At 38.2% G+C, this 20,000-nt stretch overlaps 1 protein-coding gene across 3 annotated transcripts in view; it reads left to right on the forward strand.

The window, feature by feature from the left end:
* Nucleotides 1–1,612: 1,612 nt before the first annotated feature.
* The window catches only part of LOC137970541 (CCR4-NOT transcription complex subunit 3-like), a 31,075-nt gene continuing 12,687 nt past the window's right edge, over nucleotides 1,613–20,000 (forward strand). For 2 of the 3 annotated variants that reach the window (XM_068817061.1, XM_068817062.1), the window contains exons 1-16: nucleotides 1,630–1,816; nucleotides 1,910–1,977; nucleotides 2,083–2,157; nucleotides 2,299–2,388; nucleotides 2,587–2,647; nucleotides 4,093–4,160; nucleotides 5,124–5,150; nucleotides 6,062–6,130; nucleotides 8,849–8,917; nucleotides 9,900–9,944; nucleotides 14,037–14,084; nucleotides 14,984–15,050; nucleotides 16,373–16,533; nucleotides 17,902–18,079; nucleotides 18,189–18,213; nucleotides 19,708–20,000. The exon at nucleotides 19,708–20,000 is cut by the window's right edge and continues 6 nt beyond it. In XM_068817061.1, the coding sequence (XP_068673162.1) occupies nucleotides 1,792–1,816; nucleotides 1,910–1,977; nucleotides 2,083–2,157; nucleotides 2,299–2,388; nucleotides 2,587–2,647; nucleotides 4,093–4,160; nucleotides 5,124–5,150; nucleotides 6,062–6,130; nucleotides 8,849–8,917; nucleotides 9,900–9,944; nucleotides 14,037–14,084; nucleotides 14,984–15,050; nucleotides 16,373–16,533; nucleotides 17,902–18,079; nucleotides 18,189–18,213; nucleotides 19,708–20,000 (1,369 nt within the window). In that variant the 5' untranslated portion in view covers nucleotides 1,630–1,791. Of the gene's footprint in view, nucleotides 1,817–1,909; nucleotides 1,978–2,082; nucleotides 2,158–2,298; nucleotides 2,389–2,586; nucleotides 2,648–4,092; nucleotides 4,161–5,123; nucleotides 5,151–6,061; nucleotides 6,131–8,848; nucleotides 8,918–9,899; nucleotides 9,945–14,036; nucleotides 14,085–14,983; nucleotides 15,051–16,372; nucleotides 16,534–17,901; nucleotides 18,080–18,188; nucleotides 18,214–19,707 lie in introns of all 3 variants that reach the window. The other variant, XM_068817060.1, reaches the window with a different exon arrangement.

Raw genomic sequence — 20,000 nt, forward strand, 5'->3', positions numbered from 1 at the left:
CTCATTTTAGCAATCTTTAGGCAGACGGACACTGCTTCCCTTTCAGTTGAGACATTTTTGCAGCGAAGGTTCTTCGCTGAGATTCACGTGCTGTTTTCTGATGCAAAAGATCTAACTCAAAAGTGGATAAATTTGCCAGCCTAAAACCAGCGTCAGACGCTGTTCTCTGGATTGTAAATACAAAGGCTACTATACATTACCTCATGAAAATCGCGTCTGGTCCAAAAATAAAGACAATAATATGCGCACTTAGAAGCGGGATCGGGATAAGATGTTCGGGGCAGACGGGATAGCGGGATTAAAGAAAAAATAGGGGCCGGAAGAGGGATTAGAAAGTCCTATTTTAAACCAGCTCTTATATGCGCGTGGGAACGCTAAAATCTCCAGTTAAAGATAACAGAAGCCGGGGCAAACAAACGCTGCAACCACTACTAAAGATCTTATCGAAATTGAAAGCATGCGATTTTACAGTTAATAATAACTGAATCGATAATCAATAAGCTAGAATCCTTAACAAGCAGTATTTAACTGAAGTCTGTTTGTTTGTTTGTTATTTATTTGTTCGAGCAGGTTGAAGGACTGGCAGCTATTCAGCTGGTGTGAACCTGCTATATACCCACCCACTATACTCACAAAGGACAGCTGCAATACCGCGGAAACTTCAATTCATTCCATACTCTTCTCGAATAGTGTGTGGGTTCCTTAACGTCCCGCAGGGAATTTCTGAACATGAAAGATATTTGTAAGACGGGGCCTAGGGGCCTTATCCGAGAAAACTTGAACATCTACCATTTGCAGATGAACTTTCTCCTCAGTAATTTTAAGATCCTTATTGTTGATTCGGCCGGAGTCGAACTCACGACCTCCCGCACAGCAGCCCGGTGCTCAACCAACTGAGCCACCGGTGCGCGGTCACACTCCGGTAAGGATACAGCATTCATGAAACATTCGTTCATTAAAATCAGTGGTCTCTGAAGGCACTCTCAAGGTTGAAATAATGCACTAAAATAAATGATGGCTGTAAATTCTATTTGCAATGGCAAAAAATTGCAGTTCTCAGAAATGTCTTGTTGCACTGACTAAGTGCAGTAGCTTTTACCATCTTCGACGTAATGAAATACACTGGTATTTTTATTTATTTTTAGTGTTGGAATTATCAAAACCGTGGAAGGGGTATTCCGGTGCTTAGTCTAACGAGAGAATATGAGAATATACCTCACATTCTCTTGACTCTAGTGAATGAAGATAAACACCACATTAACTTAAGGTTAACGTACCCTTTTAAAATCGGTACATATGCCAAACACTATGAGAAAGATACCGAAGTGCTTGGAACTGATCAGTTTCATAACCGAGTGAATTAAAAAAAAGTAAAGCCTGGGAACTAAAGTTGTCATTGTCGAAACAACTAGCACTAAAATCCTTTTTCTCTCTCAACCGAATCACCCAAGTTTTCATTAATGAACATGAGCAGAACGCATAAACGTTTTTGTGATGGTCTTTGGCTTGAAGATGCCGCAACATTTTCACAACAAATTTCCAATATTCGAACTTCAGAAAAACACTGGTCCACGCATGTCAACTGGATCCTACGGTCATGCGCGTTTCCCCTGGTCATCCCATAGTAGTTTTTATGGCGAGGTGAAAAGCATCATTTTCAAAGATCTTCCTTACTGTATTTGAATTAATTCCCCTTTTATCTTTTCCATTATTGCGGAATTTTAGCAGTGAGTGACCTAGTAGTTCTTTTAGCTACGAAATTATGCTTCTAAAAAGAGACGCAGCGAGGTAATGGCGGATAAACGAAAGCTTCAAGGTAGGCGAAATGCATTGGCGTTTATATGTGCTATTTTTTGACTAGCGAAGTTTTGGCGAACTTCCTTTTCATTACGTATGTGTATTTTTCCAGGGGAAATTGACCGTTGTCTAAAGAAGGTGACAGAAGGGGTAGAGACGTTCGAAGATATCTGGCAGAAGGTATCTGGCTAGGTTGCATGTCAAATGAGGTTTGATTGGGATGCTGTTCTCAGCACGTTGAACTCACAGTTTGGACGATTCTAAATGTTTTACGCATTCTTCCAGGTTCATAATGCTACAAACGCAAACCAAAAAGAGAAATACGAAGCAGATCTTAAGAAGGAAATCAAGAAACTTCAGGTTTGTATAAACCTTATCTTATTAAACTTTGTTCTAACTTACGTTATATTATGCATGCATTTGAACCCATATCACGTCTGTAATGCCACTTTCAGTTTGCCGCCAGTTTGTAATTTCAAACTGTTTTTACGTCCCTTGCAGCGGTTACGGGACCAGATTAAAACATGGATGGCCTCGAACGACATCAAGGACAAACGAATTCTACAAGACAACAGAAAACTCATCGAGACGGTATGATTTTGTGATAGGTTTGAATTATTCCAAAATGGCGTTAACGAGGATTCATTGACTCGCTGTGGTTAAAAATAGCGAATGCAAAGACGCTTTTATATCAGTATGAATTAACTTTGTGTAGCATAATTTATGATGGGTGTTAAGGTGAAGCTAATTTAGATTGCTGTCACAAAGTCTCAAATTTGCCTCTTCTAGCAAATGGAGAGATTCAAAGTTGTGGAGAGAGAGACTAAGACAAAGGCCTACTCTAAAGAAGGTGAAGTTTGTTTACATGTAATATTTTTTTAAGTTAGAGAATGCTTTATTAAGTTAGAGAATGCTATCTGTTTTTGCCTTTGTCAAAAAATTGAGTTTTGGGAGAACTAGTTTTGACCTAAATTGTTACACAAAAATTGTGAACAGTTTATCACTGTTTGATGTGGTGTAATAATTTTAACTGTTGTTTTCCTCACGTTGCGGCAATTTTATTCACTTCTGAACTTGATGGTAACATTTGAATTGCATGTAGCCAGTGGTCAGGATATGGCCAGAGTTTTAACCCATCAACTTTTGAAATGCCCCTCATTGATGAGTAAAATCATCTGGTGTCAGACAGAGTAAAATCTATTAAGTCTGACTCCTAGGATTCAATGTGTTAACTTGTCACAAAGAATAGATTAGTGTAGCTAAGTAGCGGATGAAACTATAAAGTAGACAAAGATCATCGCATGTAGCCGGCTACTATTGACAACCCTAAGATGCTATCTACAACATCAGTAGTTTTAGTCAGGCAATTTTTTCATAACTGAAATCTAGCACTTCACATTACACTCTATTCAGTTAACTCTGTTTAATTTTGCAACAAGCTATGAAAATTTTGTTGCAAAGTTGTTGCGCTGTATTGTGTTGCCAGAGGTTTAACAATTAACAAATTATGAACCCACAATACTTGCATATAAAGAAACTGCTGTAAATGGCGAGTTGAGAGAATGTCATTGTGCACGTAGCTAACATCACAACTAAGGGGGTATTTACACGAGTCTGGGACGAACTCAGACCGGAACGAGTTCGTATCGGCCTCCACACATTTCATTTAATTTGTTTATACTTGTATGAGACCGGCCTGAGAATGAATGCAGACTGGTCTGACTTCATCTCGGTTTCTAGACCGAGACGATAAATTCTTGTTCCGGTCTGAGTTTGTACCATGCTCATGTAAATGACAACAAATCTCAGACTGGGTCCAGAAATCGCAAGACTGTATGCTTTTGGGTCAGTCATATATTTATTAGACAAAACATGTCATTTTGTCGTGGTTTCATTTAAATGCCTGCAAAAATTTCATACGGTACCGGTACAAGTTCACACCGGTCTGAGTTTGTCCGGGACTCATGTAAATACCCACTAAATTGCGCTACAATTGTAGGGCGAGAAACCTAACGATTAAATTTCATAACTGCTAACCCTTTTATTTTGAAAGAGCGATGGTGAAAAATTTTCTGAAATTTGTGACTTCTCCAGATATTTTAGTCGCAAAAGGTAAAAATTTAGTCGCAAATGCAACTGTATTGTTCACAATTTCAAGCCCTGTGTAGTGGTGAATTGCATATCACATGAATTTTTGTCTAGATTTGAGGCATGTCTTCTCTCTTGAAGGCAAATTAAGCTCTCCCTTACATAAACCATTGCTGAAAATAATAGTTTTCTTTTCATGCACTGAAGGTCTTGGACTGGCTGCAAAGATAGACCCTGTCACCAAGGAGAGAGAGGAGGCCAGGATCTGGATAACTGTAAGTCTTATTCATTGTTAATTCCATAGTGTGAGAGTCAACATCAATGGGGAAGGGTGCTATTAACATGGCTATGAAGTAAAAACGTTGATGCTTATTTTAAAGCTCTTTTGAATGAGGTAGAAATGGTGTTGGCACTGTTGAAATATCTTATTTGGTTTCAGAGATTTTAGCATTTTCATGTCATTTTAATTAGTAATTCTATTTGCATTTAAATCACAAAATCAAGAATATCTCTGAAAATAAATGAGAACTGCTCTTTCAAACTTGGATCTAGCAAGGGCAATTTCATTTGTAACCATGGCAACACTCTGTTCCAGTAACTTTCTGTTCAAGGGTGAATATCCTCATTTGCATTCAGATAAGATGAGACACCCACTTCTGCTTGAGATTCACATGTGACCCATGTTGACTTTGGTCTTCTCATCATCTCTGTGGGGGATGATTGAGTTTTGGCTAAGATAAGGAAAGAGAAGCAAGATCCAGAAGCCAACATGTTGCCATGGCAACCACACATTGGATATAATTTTGTTTTGCATGATGTACTTTACTGGTACCAAGTCAGAAGAACACCACTTCACTATTTCAAGACAAGCTTTTATGATTTGATTTGATCCTTTGGAACCACTGATGATTATGATTATGATGATTATGATGATATCAGTATTGAGACAAAAAGTTGAAATTTCAAAGAGGGAAACACCACATCAGTCATCTTTATTTTGAAGGATCTTTTACATAAACACCAGTCATTTCTTACTTCATACTGTAGGTACTTTACATGTAAATCCAGTTCAGTATAGAATTGTGACAATCCCTCTTGTGCCTACATGTATGTGTCCCAGAAGGCTATTGTTGTTAGAGTCCCTGTATTCCATCTGCAAGTTTCTCCATCCTGTTCCATGTCTTCCTTATTGCCTTCCGGTCATTCCTAAATGTCTGCGCGACTTTTCTTTATTACAGGACGTTCTTGACAGATTGCAAATAGAGGTATGTTTTTTCCTAAATGTTTGTCACATGTACTCAGCTTGAAAAGGATGGTGAGGTTCCAGTAAGGGAAAGACAAAGTGAATAACAATCTATCTTTCTCTGGCATGTTAAGGCATGGTTCACTTGGTTTTATTACAAAGTAAAATTAAAAAAGGAAGCTGTAGTTCAATGTTATTAAAACTTGGTATGTATCCTATCTTAAGCATCCTTAATTGCATAGAATGTTCACAACATTCAAATTCAGGTCATGTGACCTGTAATTGGATGCCAAGGAATAAAATGTTCCCTTGAAAAAGGGGAGTACTAAATGAAATTTCAGCTACTTTGTTTTGGTATCAGTCTCTTACTATTTGGATACTATTTTATGAATTGGCCGACGGTGCAAGCATGTAACTAAGGGAAATAGGTCAGATGACTTCAGAAAAAGCGTATTTCTCCTCATTTAAATTACAAATGTTGCCAGACAAAGCAGAACATGTGCACATTAATTTGTTGCCAAAGGTTTTCAAAAATTGAGGCGGAACTGGAACTGGAAGTGATATCACATGGTACTGACAAGCATTATCATTGACAAGCGCAGTCATATGAAAAGAACTTGATCAATCTAATGAACAATAAAATTTGTTTAACTCATTAAGAATAGGTGTTTCTAAATTCTCTTCAGGGGGTCCTTTATGGTGGCTCAGCCATGCCTTAACTAGCCTGAGTTGGATGTGTTTCACTTTCTCTACGTAAGACTTTAAGTAGTTTTAAGTTAACCCATTGAATCCTGAACCGCCGTCCATTAATGAGTAAAATTGTCTGGCATTAGCCAGGGTAAAATTTATGAAGTCTCACTCCCAGGGGTCAATGGGTTAAAGTTTATTGGGAAAGTACATGTGATGTCACTAAAATTTGTTTCTGTATTCTAGGTGGACCAGATTGAGTCCGAGATTGAACAAGTGTATGCTGGTTCCAGGAAGAAGAAACTTGATAGGGATGTAAGTGTAGAGCGATCACAACAACAAAAATTTAATGTTCTTTTACCTTAATGCCTTTAATGTGTTTTGTTAGACTGGCCAATGGTCACTGTATATCCAGTCATGTACACATACATTGTATCCTGCAATCAGGCTGTTATATTTTCGCACAGTACGTTCTGTGGAGTTGGCAAAACAAAAATAGTGCCTGACCAAATTCCTCTTAGAAATTCCTTCCGTCCACTTTTTTTGATTGATTCACATCTCCTTCATTATCCAATCAGATTACATGTAACTTGCGTTACACAATACTCGCGTGAACTTGTGGTGGAAAGGCAGAGCTACATTGTAGGTGCACGCTGTTTTGTTTTGACCAGAGTTGTGATATTATTGTAATTTGACCAGGAATTGTAAACGAAAGCTACATATGTTTCAAGCATGGGGAATCTCGTCTCGCTAGATCTAGAGGGGGGTAACTTTTGAGCGGCACTGTTCCTGATCCAATAAGGCGGTCAAGATGTCGAAGCTGTGCTACACTGGTGTGTGACTGACGAAGGCAAAAGTCAATAAAATTGAAGGCTTTGAATACTTTGATAAACTGTTATCATTCAGCTGAAGAAGCTAAGAGCTGGAGTATTCGCTTGACCATTAAAACGCTGCTAATTTACTTGTAAAAGTCTGTTTTTCTCATAGCATCCTCATGTGACCAAGTGGGTGCATTTGCATGGCTTTTAATGCACCATTTCTATTTTTCTTGTGGGAATCCCACAATGGCATGGCCTGGTGTGAACAGTGTGTAATGATTATATAGACTTGATTATTTGTTAGTCTTGCCTTAATTTTATTGTTGTACTTTTGCACTGTTCATCAGTGCTCAAAAAAACAAAAAAAAAAAAACAATAAACAAGCGTGAAAATTTTACAAATGTATAAAAAATAAAAGTAAAATAAATGATATGTTATCCAACTGTATTAGTTATTGTACAGAAAATGCACAAACAAGTACAAACATTCCACGATATTGTACGGTATAAATTAAAATAAAACTGTTAGTTATTGTACACTTGGTTGTTGTACAGTAGAGAACTGGTTTGACCAATAATTTTTAGTTGCTGACTTTGCACAAATCTTCTTGGTTGTTTACAATTCACTTGCTAAAATTTGGTGCAAAGAAAGTTGGATAATAAATAGCTTATTAGATGTTTTGGTGTGTAGTATTGCTGAGTATTAATTTTGTAGTTCACTGTTTGTAGTTTGACTCGCCTTAGCGAGCTCATCAAAATACAGTACTACTTGTAAAAATACTCAGTGATACTACATACCAATTTAACATCTAATAAGATATGTGTATTCATTCAAAAGCAATAATATATTAATGTGATGCAAAGAATAAGCAATGATTAACAAAAAAATTCTTGTTTGTTGTGCTTTGTATTGACTCTTGGTAGGAAATAGTTGTGTTCTCTTTCATGAGGCAGGCATGTCCTTTTGGGTGGTAGAATGCCATCTACACAATTTTTTTCAAACAGCAATTTGTCTCTCTTTCTGATGACGTCTCTTATCAATATTAATTGAGATGTGTTTCCAAACTTAAGTGATCTCTTTAAAAGTTGTCAATTCTGTCCAAGTGCTTGCGTTGATATGCCACTCCCCAGATTTCAATTGCATAAAGAAATACACATGTACATACATACATGATAAGGGATCCAAACAGCTTGTCATTTTGTGCTTTAGAGTATCCATATGCTTTGCACACCCTTATAATATTAAGGCAGCAACTTGCCCAGTCTCAGAGATTTTCCTGGACTTCAGGTAATCTGTAAGAGTTTGAGCCATTCTCTCCTCTTGATTTCTGGTAAAACTGCCTTCTTGGTCTTACCATGGATGGTCATCTCCCATGTTTTAGTCTCCTTCAGTACGTGCTGTGATATTGTCTCTTTCATTTTCCTAACTGACAAAATGCTTAGCTGCGGCAAGTTAATAACTTAACACTACTATTGGACACTGACAATAGGAAACCGACAAGTAAGGCGGATGCTGCATATGATTAATTCATCTTCTATTTTTGGCTGGGTTGTCTGTTTTGTTTTCGGGCAACCAGGCTCTTTATTTGATGAAAAACTGATTGTGTGGTAAAGGTTCTGGTCATCTTGGACAACCAGGCAACCACTAATTTCAAGCAGTGGTTCATGATCCTGTTCCTGTTGACATGGCATTAATCATTCAACAAAGCTACGGCCTGTCGAAGGAATTAATCAATCAGAGCAAACTTCATCTTTTTGTTAGTTACAGTACTTCCTCTTTTGTAAATATAGTGCCTCCTTGCTTGATTTGGTTGTTTGAAGTATAAACCATGAGTACAGTAAAATTTGCTCTTTAAAACAAGCTGAAGTCCATCAATCTTTTTTTAGAATTTTTCTCTCAAGACATTCATTAAAAACAATACTATTGAATTCTCTCTAATGTTAAGCAATGGCAGTTTACTGCTTTTGCTAAGAAACTTTAGACAAGTGGCCGAAAGTTAGTGGATGCTGGCCTGTTCATTCCGATGAACAGAGCTCAGTTTTTGTTTGCATTAGGTGGCTGCGATTTTGGACCTTGTTGCTGACCATATCATTACAAGCAAATAATATTTATTATGTTTGAGCCATTTTTCCTTGGGCAATTCAAGACCTTATTGTTGCAATTTAGTTGTCTTAAAAGCAAACCTGTTTTTTGGTTTGGTTGTCTTGAAATCTAGAAACAAGATAAAGTGGAGGAGTTGCAAGACTGGGCTGGCAAACATCGGCATCATAACCAGCAATGGGAGGTGAGTGCCATTTGTAAATCGCCCTTTTGCCGACCTTTTAACCCAGTCGTGAAATGAGAGAGGCATGAAGAAGTACTGAAGTATACGTCCAGAGTCAAGCATTTTTTTGTTTCCTTATAGAGGCAATAAGTTAGGGGAATTCCTGGCCATTAGAGGTCTGTAACCTCTTGTGCTAAAATTTACAGCAGGGATGAGTAGCGGAATCATGATGTACACTGGGAAAACCAGTATCTTGAACGTACACTTCAGGTCATATCAGCTTGTAAAATGTGCTAGCCACTCACATTTTGCAGATAACCTCTTACATATTAGGTAATGTTTACTGTGTAGATTAGTGAAATTGGTAGCTTAACTGTAGAATAAATGGATTCGGTTCTTCACTTTGGGGACAAAAAATGGTGTGTCAGGCATAACACGCAAACTACCATGACAAGCACAACAATGTTCTTCAGACGGCTAGTACTAAATATTCTTCACAACGTAATCAACAACATATTTCACATACACAATGTTGCAACCAGTAAATAAAAAAGGTGGTTAATTTCTCACCTATGAGAGAAAAGAGGGTGAAAGGAGGAGCGTCATGCTCCTAAAATCCAAAACGCAATAACTACATCATAATAGACCCTATCAAAAAAATCATGAACACTGTTAAACTGAATGGCTTGTAAAAAATGTCCTGAAAAAGCTCCAAAGTTGCACTGTAAAGACTCGTGAGGGGTGGGTGGGAGGGGTACATGTAGGTTAGGCAATGGCTGATGGCAAAAAACAAACTGAGCCACCAACAAACCATGTGGCCTGAAGACCCCCCACACACTGGACCCCATTCTCCCAGGTGTGTGTCAGAAGAACATTTTCCACTTTATTCATTCTTCCGCCAGCAGGGAAACTCACTTCCTACTAATACGCTATTCTGTGAAGGAATGCACCTGCAATAATAATATTATGCGGTGTTTGATTCTGTGTTTTTATTGTGATGCAGATGATCCTCAGGATGTTGGATAATTGTACAATACAACCTGATGAGGTAAACCTTGCTATGAAAGTACCATAAACACTGGCATATACATGTAGCCCACACTGTTCTTAAAAATAGTTTGACCTTAGGATTATTGGTTAGAGCACAGAGGAAGGGGGGTGGGGGAATTTTTGAAAAAAAATTGAGTCTTCTTCCTCTTTAAGACAATTAAAATTGGATGGTGGTCAAACAGTCATCTAGTAGTATTTCTGTAAGCTACTGAAGAATTTGTAGGAGTCGCTGCTCTCACAAACAATTAATTATTGGGTTGCTTGTGTGAGAAGACGTAAAAAGTGATTGCTATTCTGGGCAAAATTTTAAAAAGGTGAAGTAACAATAAATTATTTTTGAGTCTTTATAGTAGGTATTTACAGATGTTTCAATTATTATTGTTATTATTGTTAAGAGTTGGTCGGTTTCTCGTGATTTGCTCATCTTGTTTATGGTAATGAGGAAATCCAAAGTAGACTTGATTTGTAACACAGAATTCCTTGGTTTTCTTGTATGATAAAATGAGGAACCTGAATTGAAAAGATCAGGGTACTTCCTATAATGTACTTCTGCTTCTGCCATGGTTACATGTACTTTATTAAACTGTTCTGTTCAAGTTCAGTTTTAGAACATTTTTCTCTCTTATGTGTGAGGCGTTTTTTGTGTAACTCTTGCCAATTTCTACAGTAAGTGTGACCTCACACGGGAAAACGTACACTAACGTTTTAACGTTTAACGGCCGAAAGCGTTAGTTAGCCGTTAGCCATCATCAGTCAGCCGTTAGTAATCCGTTAGTCAACGTTAGACGGTTTTACCAAACCGTTAGACGGTTTCACCAAACCGTTAGACTGTTGCACCAAACCGTTAGTAGTATGGATAAAGCGTTAGTGGTTACCTTGTAACCGTTAGAAAAATTTAGCATTCGTTAGTTCATTTAGCCGTTAGAAGGACCGTAACTGTTACAGTGCTTTTGGATCGGAGCACTCAAATACCACTCGTAGTAACTTACTTGTGTCATGTGATGCTGTCTCTTAATTGCGTATAATATTATTCTTTGTCCAGTAACATCAGAAAGAAAACTTGGTTCTAGCAAGCATTATCTTCATAAAAGACAAGTGTGAGAATAAACTGAATAAAAGCCAAACACTTGCCGCGACTTCTTCCGCCACCCGGGCCCCAGATTGTATTTTCTTTACGAAGCATTGAGATGATTACGAATGTGTTCTGCGAACTGCTACCCTAAAAAGTTATATAAAATTATCTTTGAGGAATAACTGACAAAAGTAGATCAATCCTGGCAACAAAAGGTGGCGGGCAAAGTTACAAGTCATGTCAACGCTTTAAATAGAAGGAGCGATCGAGTTAATAAGTGCGATAGTGATCTCGCTGCGTGGCTATCGCCTGAATACAGAAATAAATTTTTATCAATCGCAGAGCAGAGCTTGAGTAAAGAAGTCGCTCGTAAAATCATGCGCTGTTTCAGTCACTGTGCCACAATAATGTTTTCATTGCACCCACTGATTTATTATGAAAACCCAACAAAAGGGATCGCCAGCACAGTATGCAAAAAAAATGGTCTCAAGTCCCAGTCCTTTTTTTCAAACGAAACATTTCCATGACAACATAACATTGCGAAATATGTTGGAAGTGTGGAGTTTAGTTTTAATTCACAACGTGATGGCCGAGATTGAACACAAAGGAGAAAATTTTGAGGAAGTAGGGGAAAAAGTGAAGAAATTTCTGCGAGATAGCTGTGGTTGTACTCTTGGTCCAAAGAACGGTCCATGTTCCGGACAGTTTACCGAAGAAACAGTGTTGTTTAATGTAACATTGTGTCCACGTGTCTAGATACCCGGCAGCCGGGAAGTGCTTTCAAAAAACTAGATACCCGGCAGTCAGAAATTTTGACCAAAAGCAGTGTTTGAAATCGCTTGAGTGTTCTAAACAACTTCCTGGTGTTTTTACTCAAAGTAAATGAGGTATTTCGTGTAAATTGGATGTGAATTTCCGACTGCCGGGCATCTAGTATTTTGAAAACCGTACCCGTGAGTCAAGATTCTAAATAATAATTATGCTTTAATGCAAGCGCGGAGAATTTGTCCACAACATTACGAAACCTTTATTTAGAATCGCTTGGCATTTCTGAACAAACACTAAATACTCTGGTGAGGTTTCGTTGGTAATTTCTGTGGATATTCATCGGGAGTTGACTTATTGTGTCAGAACTTGAATATTTTCTAATTGTCAAAAACATTGAGATTACACTCTATGCCCAAGCTCAACAGTCGCTTCTGCTTTTAACCCAAGGCAATATTTATAATCGCTTGAGATTTCTAAACAAATATCTTATGTTCTTAGAGGAATTAAGCAAGCTATTTGGAGAAAATTGGTCAAAATTTCTGACTGCCGGGTATCTAGTTTTTTGAAAGCACTTCCCAGCTGCCGGGTATTAATTTAAACAACTGCCTTGAATTGTCGAGTGCTGAGCTTGATCTTGTGATTTTAACCTGTATCCAGGCATTCACCCGAGCTGAGTTCATTGGATGTAAAAAGAGTCCTCGTTGCTCATTTTATTACCAGTCGAAACATCTTTTTGTGCTTTTACGGCGTCAGCTACTCTCGATTCGTCGACTTAAAGAGCGTTACGAGAAATACGGTATCTCCCTACAGCAACACAAGGCGACTCCCAACTGTAGTGAATAAATGTTTTCGGATTTTATGCATTCTAGTTCTTTCGTCAAACCCTATGAAGGCCTTTAATTCTGCGTGGCTTACTTCACGAGCAGTGCGCTCGGAGGTATTCAAGAGCTTTTGACGGGCATAACTACTTTCCGGTTACCATTAATTCCCATATATCATCTCCTATGAAAACTAAGAAAAATATCTAACTCATTACGATTATCTAAAACAAAGTAAACGCCAGTGGCTTCCACGGAATCTGGGACTTGAATATTATCGAGCTGGTCATTTCCAGCGAGCTTTTAATTTTCTTCAGGATCGGTGTCATCATTTGCGCCTTTGCTGTCACCGTCTTCATCGCCACTTTTAAAGCCATCTGAATCAAAATTGCTATCACTAGTATCCCCTCTTCTTACAGGAAAACCATAAAAGCTCCGAATCCTAAAAAAAGTAACGATATCGCCATCGTTTGATGCGTTACTTCACGCATAAGCCGGACGTTCGCCAGACGGTTTGTTGAGTCTCTTATCTTCTCTTATCAGCTGTCAAAATAAATATGCTCACAAGACGACAAATGATTGGTCAATTATCCTCCTAAATCTCCATAACAACAAAAAATACAGATTCACTAAGGGGGAGTGAGAGCAGGCGTAAGATCAAGCCGCCATGATTGTTTGTTGCCGGTTACGATAATTCAGGGGTCGTCGCGCGCGGCCAGTTACGGCCGGTTTGGATGTCGATGGGTTAAAAATCTGCAACACTTAATTATTTATCGTTCGCCGGTTAGGCTTACGCTTCAACTTTAGTTGAGTTTTTCGGATAAATGACTTCCTCCAACAGTTAAAAGCTTTCAGGTATTCTATTCACTAACCGTCTAAAGCCTCTAGCCATTCTCTAGCTGACCATTTTAATGCTTTAAGCTGCTTCCGAAGCGCTTGTTAGTCGAAGTAACTTAACCGTTAAACGCTTGCAGCAATGCGTTAGCATGACTTTGCAAACCGTTAGCGGTGCCTGTAAAAGCGTTAGCATACCGTTAGGTACCGTTAGCTTTCATTACCCGTCCGTTAGTTAGCCGTTAGTTTAGCCCGTTTAACGTTAAAATGTTAGTGTACGTTTTCCCGTGTGAGGTCACAAGTGTCTTTTTGTTTACTTTGTTGAGAGGCAGTAAAAATATTGTCATAGTGTAAAGTGGCTTGCCCAGAATAGCATTGCTAACTGTGGGCCACCATTGTCTTGTTTGTATAATCATGATTTGTTTGTAAACACATGTAAACTGAGTGAGTGAAGTACCAGGTATTAAACAGATTTTACATGAATGTTTTGCAATGCCATATTCCAATACAATTGCTTGTACACAATGGTGTACATGTATGCATAGCTGACAGACACGACTTAAGTTGTAACCTGCAAAGAATTTTCCTTTTTTTGCAGATTAAGAAGTTGCAGGAGGATATGGATTATTACATAGAGTGCTACAAGGTAATGAATTTAACCTGACAAAGGCAAGTCCCTGAAAGAGAAGCTATTTCTTCTTGAGTAAAAATTTATGGTTGAGCTAGAAAAGTGGGAAAGCTTTTTCTCTTAATGATGTAAGTAATCACATGATTTCTAGTGCAATTTACAAATACATATTTCAAAGGCTAACCAAATTGGCAAATGCAGTTTGTAATCTTTGAAAAATTTACGAGAGCTCATTTATGCCAAATTGTAGGCTGCCAATAGATCGTGTGATTACTTGTTAATAATGCACATGCAATGGAAATTTGACTCTGTTTCCCTCTTACCATGTTTGTTTATTTCATGTGATGGCTCATTAGTCTTGATAACATTAATGTTATTGGTTGAAATGTGACAACCTTGATTGACATGCTACAACAAGTTGCAAAAATAGTGGAGACACTTCACCTTCTTGGGGCGTTATTAATTTCCCTATCATCTTTCACACTGCAGCCCCCTCCCCCTTTATCAGTGTTGCTAGCAAGACAAAAAAAATGTTAGAAACTTAAGCAGTCAACATTGAAAGGGGGAAAGGGGAGAGGAACTGGGAAAGGTTTAAATTCTAGATACGGCGGGCATTAGAAGCTACAAAAGGTGTTTTTTAATGAAAGTGTCTCAACAATTTTGCAACTTGTTGTAGCACTTGTGGAAAGTCTGAATTAAAATGTTGTTACTGTTTCCTAACCTGTCTTAGTACCATTAACATTTTTGTTTTGCTGTGCTGTTGTGACTGTCCTGTCACTCAATTTACACACAATTTCAACTTTCTGCACTGTGTTCTCATCCAGTGATCATGCTGCATGCTTACTATTATACATGAAATAACTTCAAGAGCTAGAAAGGTATTAGAATTTCACTGTTCAATTAACCTTTTTTGTCAGGAACCTGACTTTCAAGAGAATGAGTATATGTATGATGACTTTGACCTTGAGGCAGACATTGCATCTTGTAAGTTATTTTTGAAAATCATCCACAATTGGAGTAGTACTAGTGTTCTAATGGGATGAACTATTTTAACTGTGAACATTTTAGGCTGAATGAAGGGGTCAATGTATGAAAAGCAAATCCAAATGTTGATCATCTCCTTGTGAAGTTGAGTCCATTAGGATGCACCCCTGGATATACATGCATTATTTGAATAGATCTGGGCCAAGTTTGCACTATTCCAAGGTTTCTTTGGTAAAATCTGTAAGTTTCCATGGTAGTAATCTAGTAGAATGCAACCAGGCTTGAAAAGGCTTTTTTATTGGGCCTACAGCGATAGACAAATTAACGCTCCTGAAGGCAGGCACACAAACTATGTTGCAAAAATGCACTATTTACCTCATTTAGTGTTGAATGTCCCATTTCCAGCAATCCCAGCCATGAGCCACTAGGCCATGAATCCAGTCTCCTGTCACACTGATAAACAGTGGAAGTAGGGAGGGGATGGGGTGGGGAAGCAAAAGCCCTACTGGACAAGCACAGCACAATGTGGCTGGTAAAAATGTCCATGAAATTGCCATGTGGTTAAGCGACTTAAAGGGGCTAGGGCACGCTGTTTTAGGTAATTTTGTTTAATTTTGTTAGTTATGAGCTCTAAACGTCAAATTGGCAGAGCAAGTTAGAGTCTTTCATTTGCAAAATCACGGCCACGTAACAATTGAAAATGATTTCCCAGCTGTTTAAATGACACTTTGATATAAACTGATGTGAATTTGAAAAAAGATGGGCCGACGTTTTTCAAATTTACTCAAATGCAATCCATTTCAATCCTCCCCAGTTTTGTCCATCCTTGTCCCTTCTTAGCTTTCCTGTGTTTTGTTTGAGTTCCTCTATAGTTTTGAGCCGTTATTTTGTTATTTCAGTTAATTCTATGACCATTTGATCAATGCTGAAATTGCCTAAAATTGCCTAAAATTGCGTGACCTAGCCCCTTTAATGAGCATGGGTCTGTGCCAAATACTGTGCCTGCATTTAACTGTATAAAACAGTATTTGGCCCATTATGAAGTAATAAGTTGCAACAAGAATTATCACAAGTGTTCCAAGGTATTTCGAAGAAGTGTTTTCTAACTTTTGAAGAGGCAATGCGGCCCAGTGGTTTGGACGCTTGCCTTGAGATTTTCAAGACATTTTCTGGCCATTGGTTGAATTAATATTTTGAACTTTAAAATACAACTAGGAATGGAGAAAAGGATTGATTGAATCAATCAATGTCAAAGTAGCCCTTCTTTTGCGATTATATTTAGTGCATCATGTAATTTTTTGTGATATTTTTTTTTTTTTTAGTAAACAACTTGGCAACATCACCTACAGATGAAGATGGAGATGTTATTCTTAATCATGTTCCCCTGTCACCAAGTGCAACAATACCTCCCAACTCCCCTGGGACACCTGGAACCCCAACTACACCTGGAACTCCTGGTGGAATTGGAACCAAAATTACGCTGGTAATAGTTATTGATTCTAATTCATGTACATCTGTGTATTTGATTTTTTTGTGAATGGTGGTACTCAGACAGGCTTTGACAGTATGTTGAATGCTGAAGCAGTACATGCACTTTGACTTTAAGTACAGTCAAGTGAGAAATTAAATAAACAGAATAAAATAGAACACCATAAATGTAAGCACTGACCATAAGAACTTGGGCAAGTCATATGTTATTGTTTTTGTATCCTCAAAAAAGATTAACTGCAGTTCGTGAACATGCTTGTTTGGTAGGATGGGAAGTGGCAAGCTGCTGAAGTCTAACTAATACAGTAACAAGTTGTGAACAAATTTCTTTGGGAATTGGTTGAGAAATTTGAAGTTGAGTCATACTAGTGATTGACTTTAAGCAATATTATTGAGTAGATTTGGCAGGAACTGAGTATGAGTTTAAAGTGTAAACAACACTGATACTTGCATGTATGTTGAACCAGTCATGTTTATAAGGGCAAATGTTGTTGATCATAGCCACAAGTAGGCTATGAAATGATTAATTTTGTTTCCTGTTATCTTCCAAAAATTCAAAATAAGGTTTGGTTTCATTTCAATAAATACATGACTTTCTTGGCCAATGATATAGTTCTTATATTATACAGGTTAGGAAGGCATGATAACAAAATTAATCAACTGTTGCTTCACTAGGTTTTGAATTTGAGAACTGTTTGTTACTGAAGGCATAATATCTTACCTACTGAGTATTTGTGTTTACAGTAGAATTCACCAAACGAAAGAGAGAAAATGATCCTTGCATTTACAGTACAGTATCTGGACAATTTAAGCAATTATCTCCAAAAGACCCCTGGAAAATTCGGGTGGCTCCATTGAGACTTGAACCCATGACCTCTGGTGCAATGCTCTACCAACTGCACCAATTGCACCACATCGCAGAGGTCATGGTTTCGAACCCTGTTGGAGCCACCCGGAAAATCCAGGTGGCTATCAGAGACAATTGCTTAACCCATTGATACCTCAAATGCCCTAGGATACCCCCAGTGGACGAGTAAAGTTTTCTGGCGTTACACAGAATAAAATCTGTTAAAGGCCCAACTTCAACCAACAGGCATTGCGTGCCGCAGAACAATTTTCATATATGAACACCCCGCCAAAGCTGAAATTCATACAATTAGAGCGCAACAATAAGCAATGCGAATTTCCATAACGAACAAAAACGAGCGATCGGAAAGCCTGTCGGTTGAAGGGGGGCTTTTTAAGTCTCACTCCCAGATGTCAATGGGTACTTAAATCAATTGTCTAGATAAGTGTAAGGATCATTTCTCTCTTTCATCTATAGCTTGCACTTCAAAAATACATGGATATACATTTCTTTCAGAATTCACCAAGGAAAAACTCGACCTCAAAGAATGGACCAACACAAGGAAATAGTCTCCAAAGCTCATCACCCCCACGGACATCATCATTTAAAACCAGCAATGGGCAACCCTCGTTCACTCAAACGACATCAGCAACTGTATTGAGTCCATTTAGTCCACCAATTGTCATCAAAGCCAGTGAGTAGAATTGACAAGCAGAGTGCATTTATTTCATTTAGTACATGTAGGTTATTGCAAGGTTGGTGTTGTGAACTTTGTTTGATCATTTGTTACTGCTGTCTTTTAGGTAATACACCATCAAAGGTCATGAAGTGAGTATCACTTATCATAAGTTTGAGTTTTATTGAGGGGTAATACTTGGTTGGGTCTCAGTTCTGCCTATTTTGCTGAAAGAATATGTATACTAACCAATCCTTTGCAGATGATATTATTTTGAAAATTAAGGGGGGTGGGGGATATTCTTGGCCTTTTGATTGCTTTCCCCAGGGGTGAGAGTCATAATAGGGGAAACAGGTTTATTCTTCAAATTTTTGGAAATTTACTTGCAATAATATTGCTGTGAATCAAGCATTTGTGTATTTTGTCGCGTAGGGCACCGCGGAAATACGTTATTTGGGGCGTGCTGCAGAATTTTTCTGGTTAGCGGCACACCTTAATGAAAACACAAAATGCCGGCAACTTTTAAATGGTTTTCACCATGAGTCTTGTCAACAGCGAAAAAAGTTAAAACTTAGAGCGAATGCTGTAAACTTAGCTTTCAAACTCAGCTCAACCTTTTGGAGAGTTCTCATTTCATAATATATATTTTGCCTGAACCAAACTGAAGTTGCACTTGATGTGAAATTGTCCGAGGCAAGTAAATTTTGTTTACAAAAGATGTTGTGCACCAAGTCAAAGACCAGGCAGCGTTTCTGTGGCTGTAGTGATTAATTAATCAATTAAGTAATTACCTGTTTGTAATTTAGTGGAGTGAGTCTGTAATAAAAAAATAAATAAGTTAGTGAACAATGTGAGCCGAACAAGCGACATGTCAACACGAAGTTGGTGTGAAAATTGTACGACTTACCTCTGTCGCTTCATGCTAGTTACATTTTGAATCCAACCAGTCTCAAAACTCCTTGCGAAAAGCTTCATGTATAACCAGTTCTCTGCTTTGCCTGGATACCCATCGTTGAGTTTTACTATGAGGGACAGGACGGTTGAAGCTTTGTCAGCTGGAGTCAGCAAACTGCACTCTACTCCATTCAAAATGACTCTTTTGTACCTCTATTCGTTACAGACGTGGTTTAAGTATTAAATCCTGTTTCAGGGAATCAAACTCACAACAAGCAAGCAGTATCAATAATATTTCTCACCTTACTATCATGCAAAATACTAATCTTTTATGGAACTCTAAAAACTCATTTCAAAACTCGACAGCCAGATGGTGATGATCAATCACCAGTTACTCTGACGTCACAAAAACGTATTTCTGTGGTGCCGTCATGCAGTAGTGTACTTTGTCAGCTAGTGAGTTGTTTCTTTAGGGGATTACATTGGATGTTGCTTCAAGGTTTCAACAACAACTCGTGGTTCCAATAAAAACCGAGATATCCCATTCCCATTAACTCAAGCTTAAACATGGTTAATATGATTAAAACTATTTTCCCTCATTTGTTTGACCAGAAGTCTGAATTGCACCAAAATAACATGAACTTTCCTTGCTAATTATTTTTGTTGTCTTTTAGGTTATTTGTTTTGAGGCTCTTTTCTCTTTCCTTGGACCATAAGCAGCAATTTTGATTGATTTTTTTTTTTATTTTCAGCTCAATGCTCCATGCAAATGCTTTTGAGAATCACGAATCTAGCAATGGAGAGGAGTCATCGCAGAAGACCCTGCCATCGAGTGCACCCCCTCCTCCTGTATCTGGGTATGCTGTGGCTGCTGGTTCACAGCAAAACCATGTTGATAGTGAGCCAGTGTTACCCCCAGTTTCAAGTGTACCATCCAGAATGGTTAACCATGTCTCATCAGTGGTTCCGGCTGTGCCCAATAGTTTGTCACAGCCTGGCTTGATAGGTGGAGGTGGCATGGATCAATCTGTACAGAGCAACCACA

Source organism: Montipora foliosa, chromosome 9, assembly GCF_036669935.1.
Source record: "Montipora foliosa isolate CH-2021 chromosome 9, ASM3666993v2, whole genome shotgun sequence".
In the NCBI taxonomy this organism is placed as follows: domain Eukaryota; kingdom Metazoa; phylum Cnidaria; class Anthozoa; order Scleractinia; family Acroporidae; genus Montipora; species Montipora foliosa.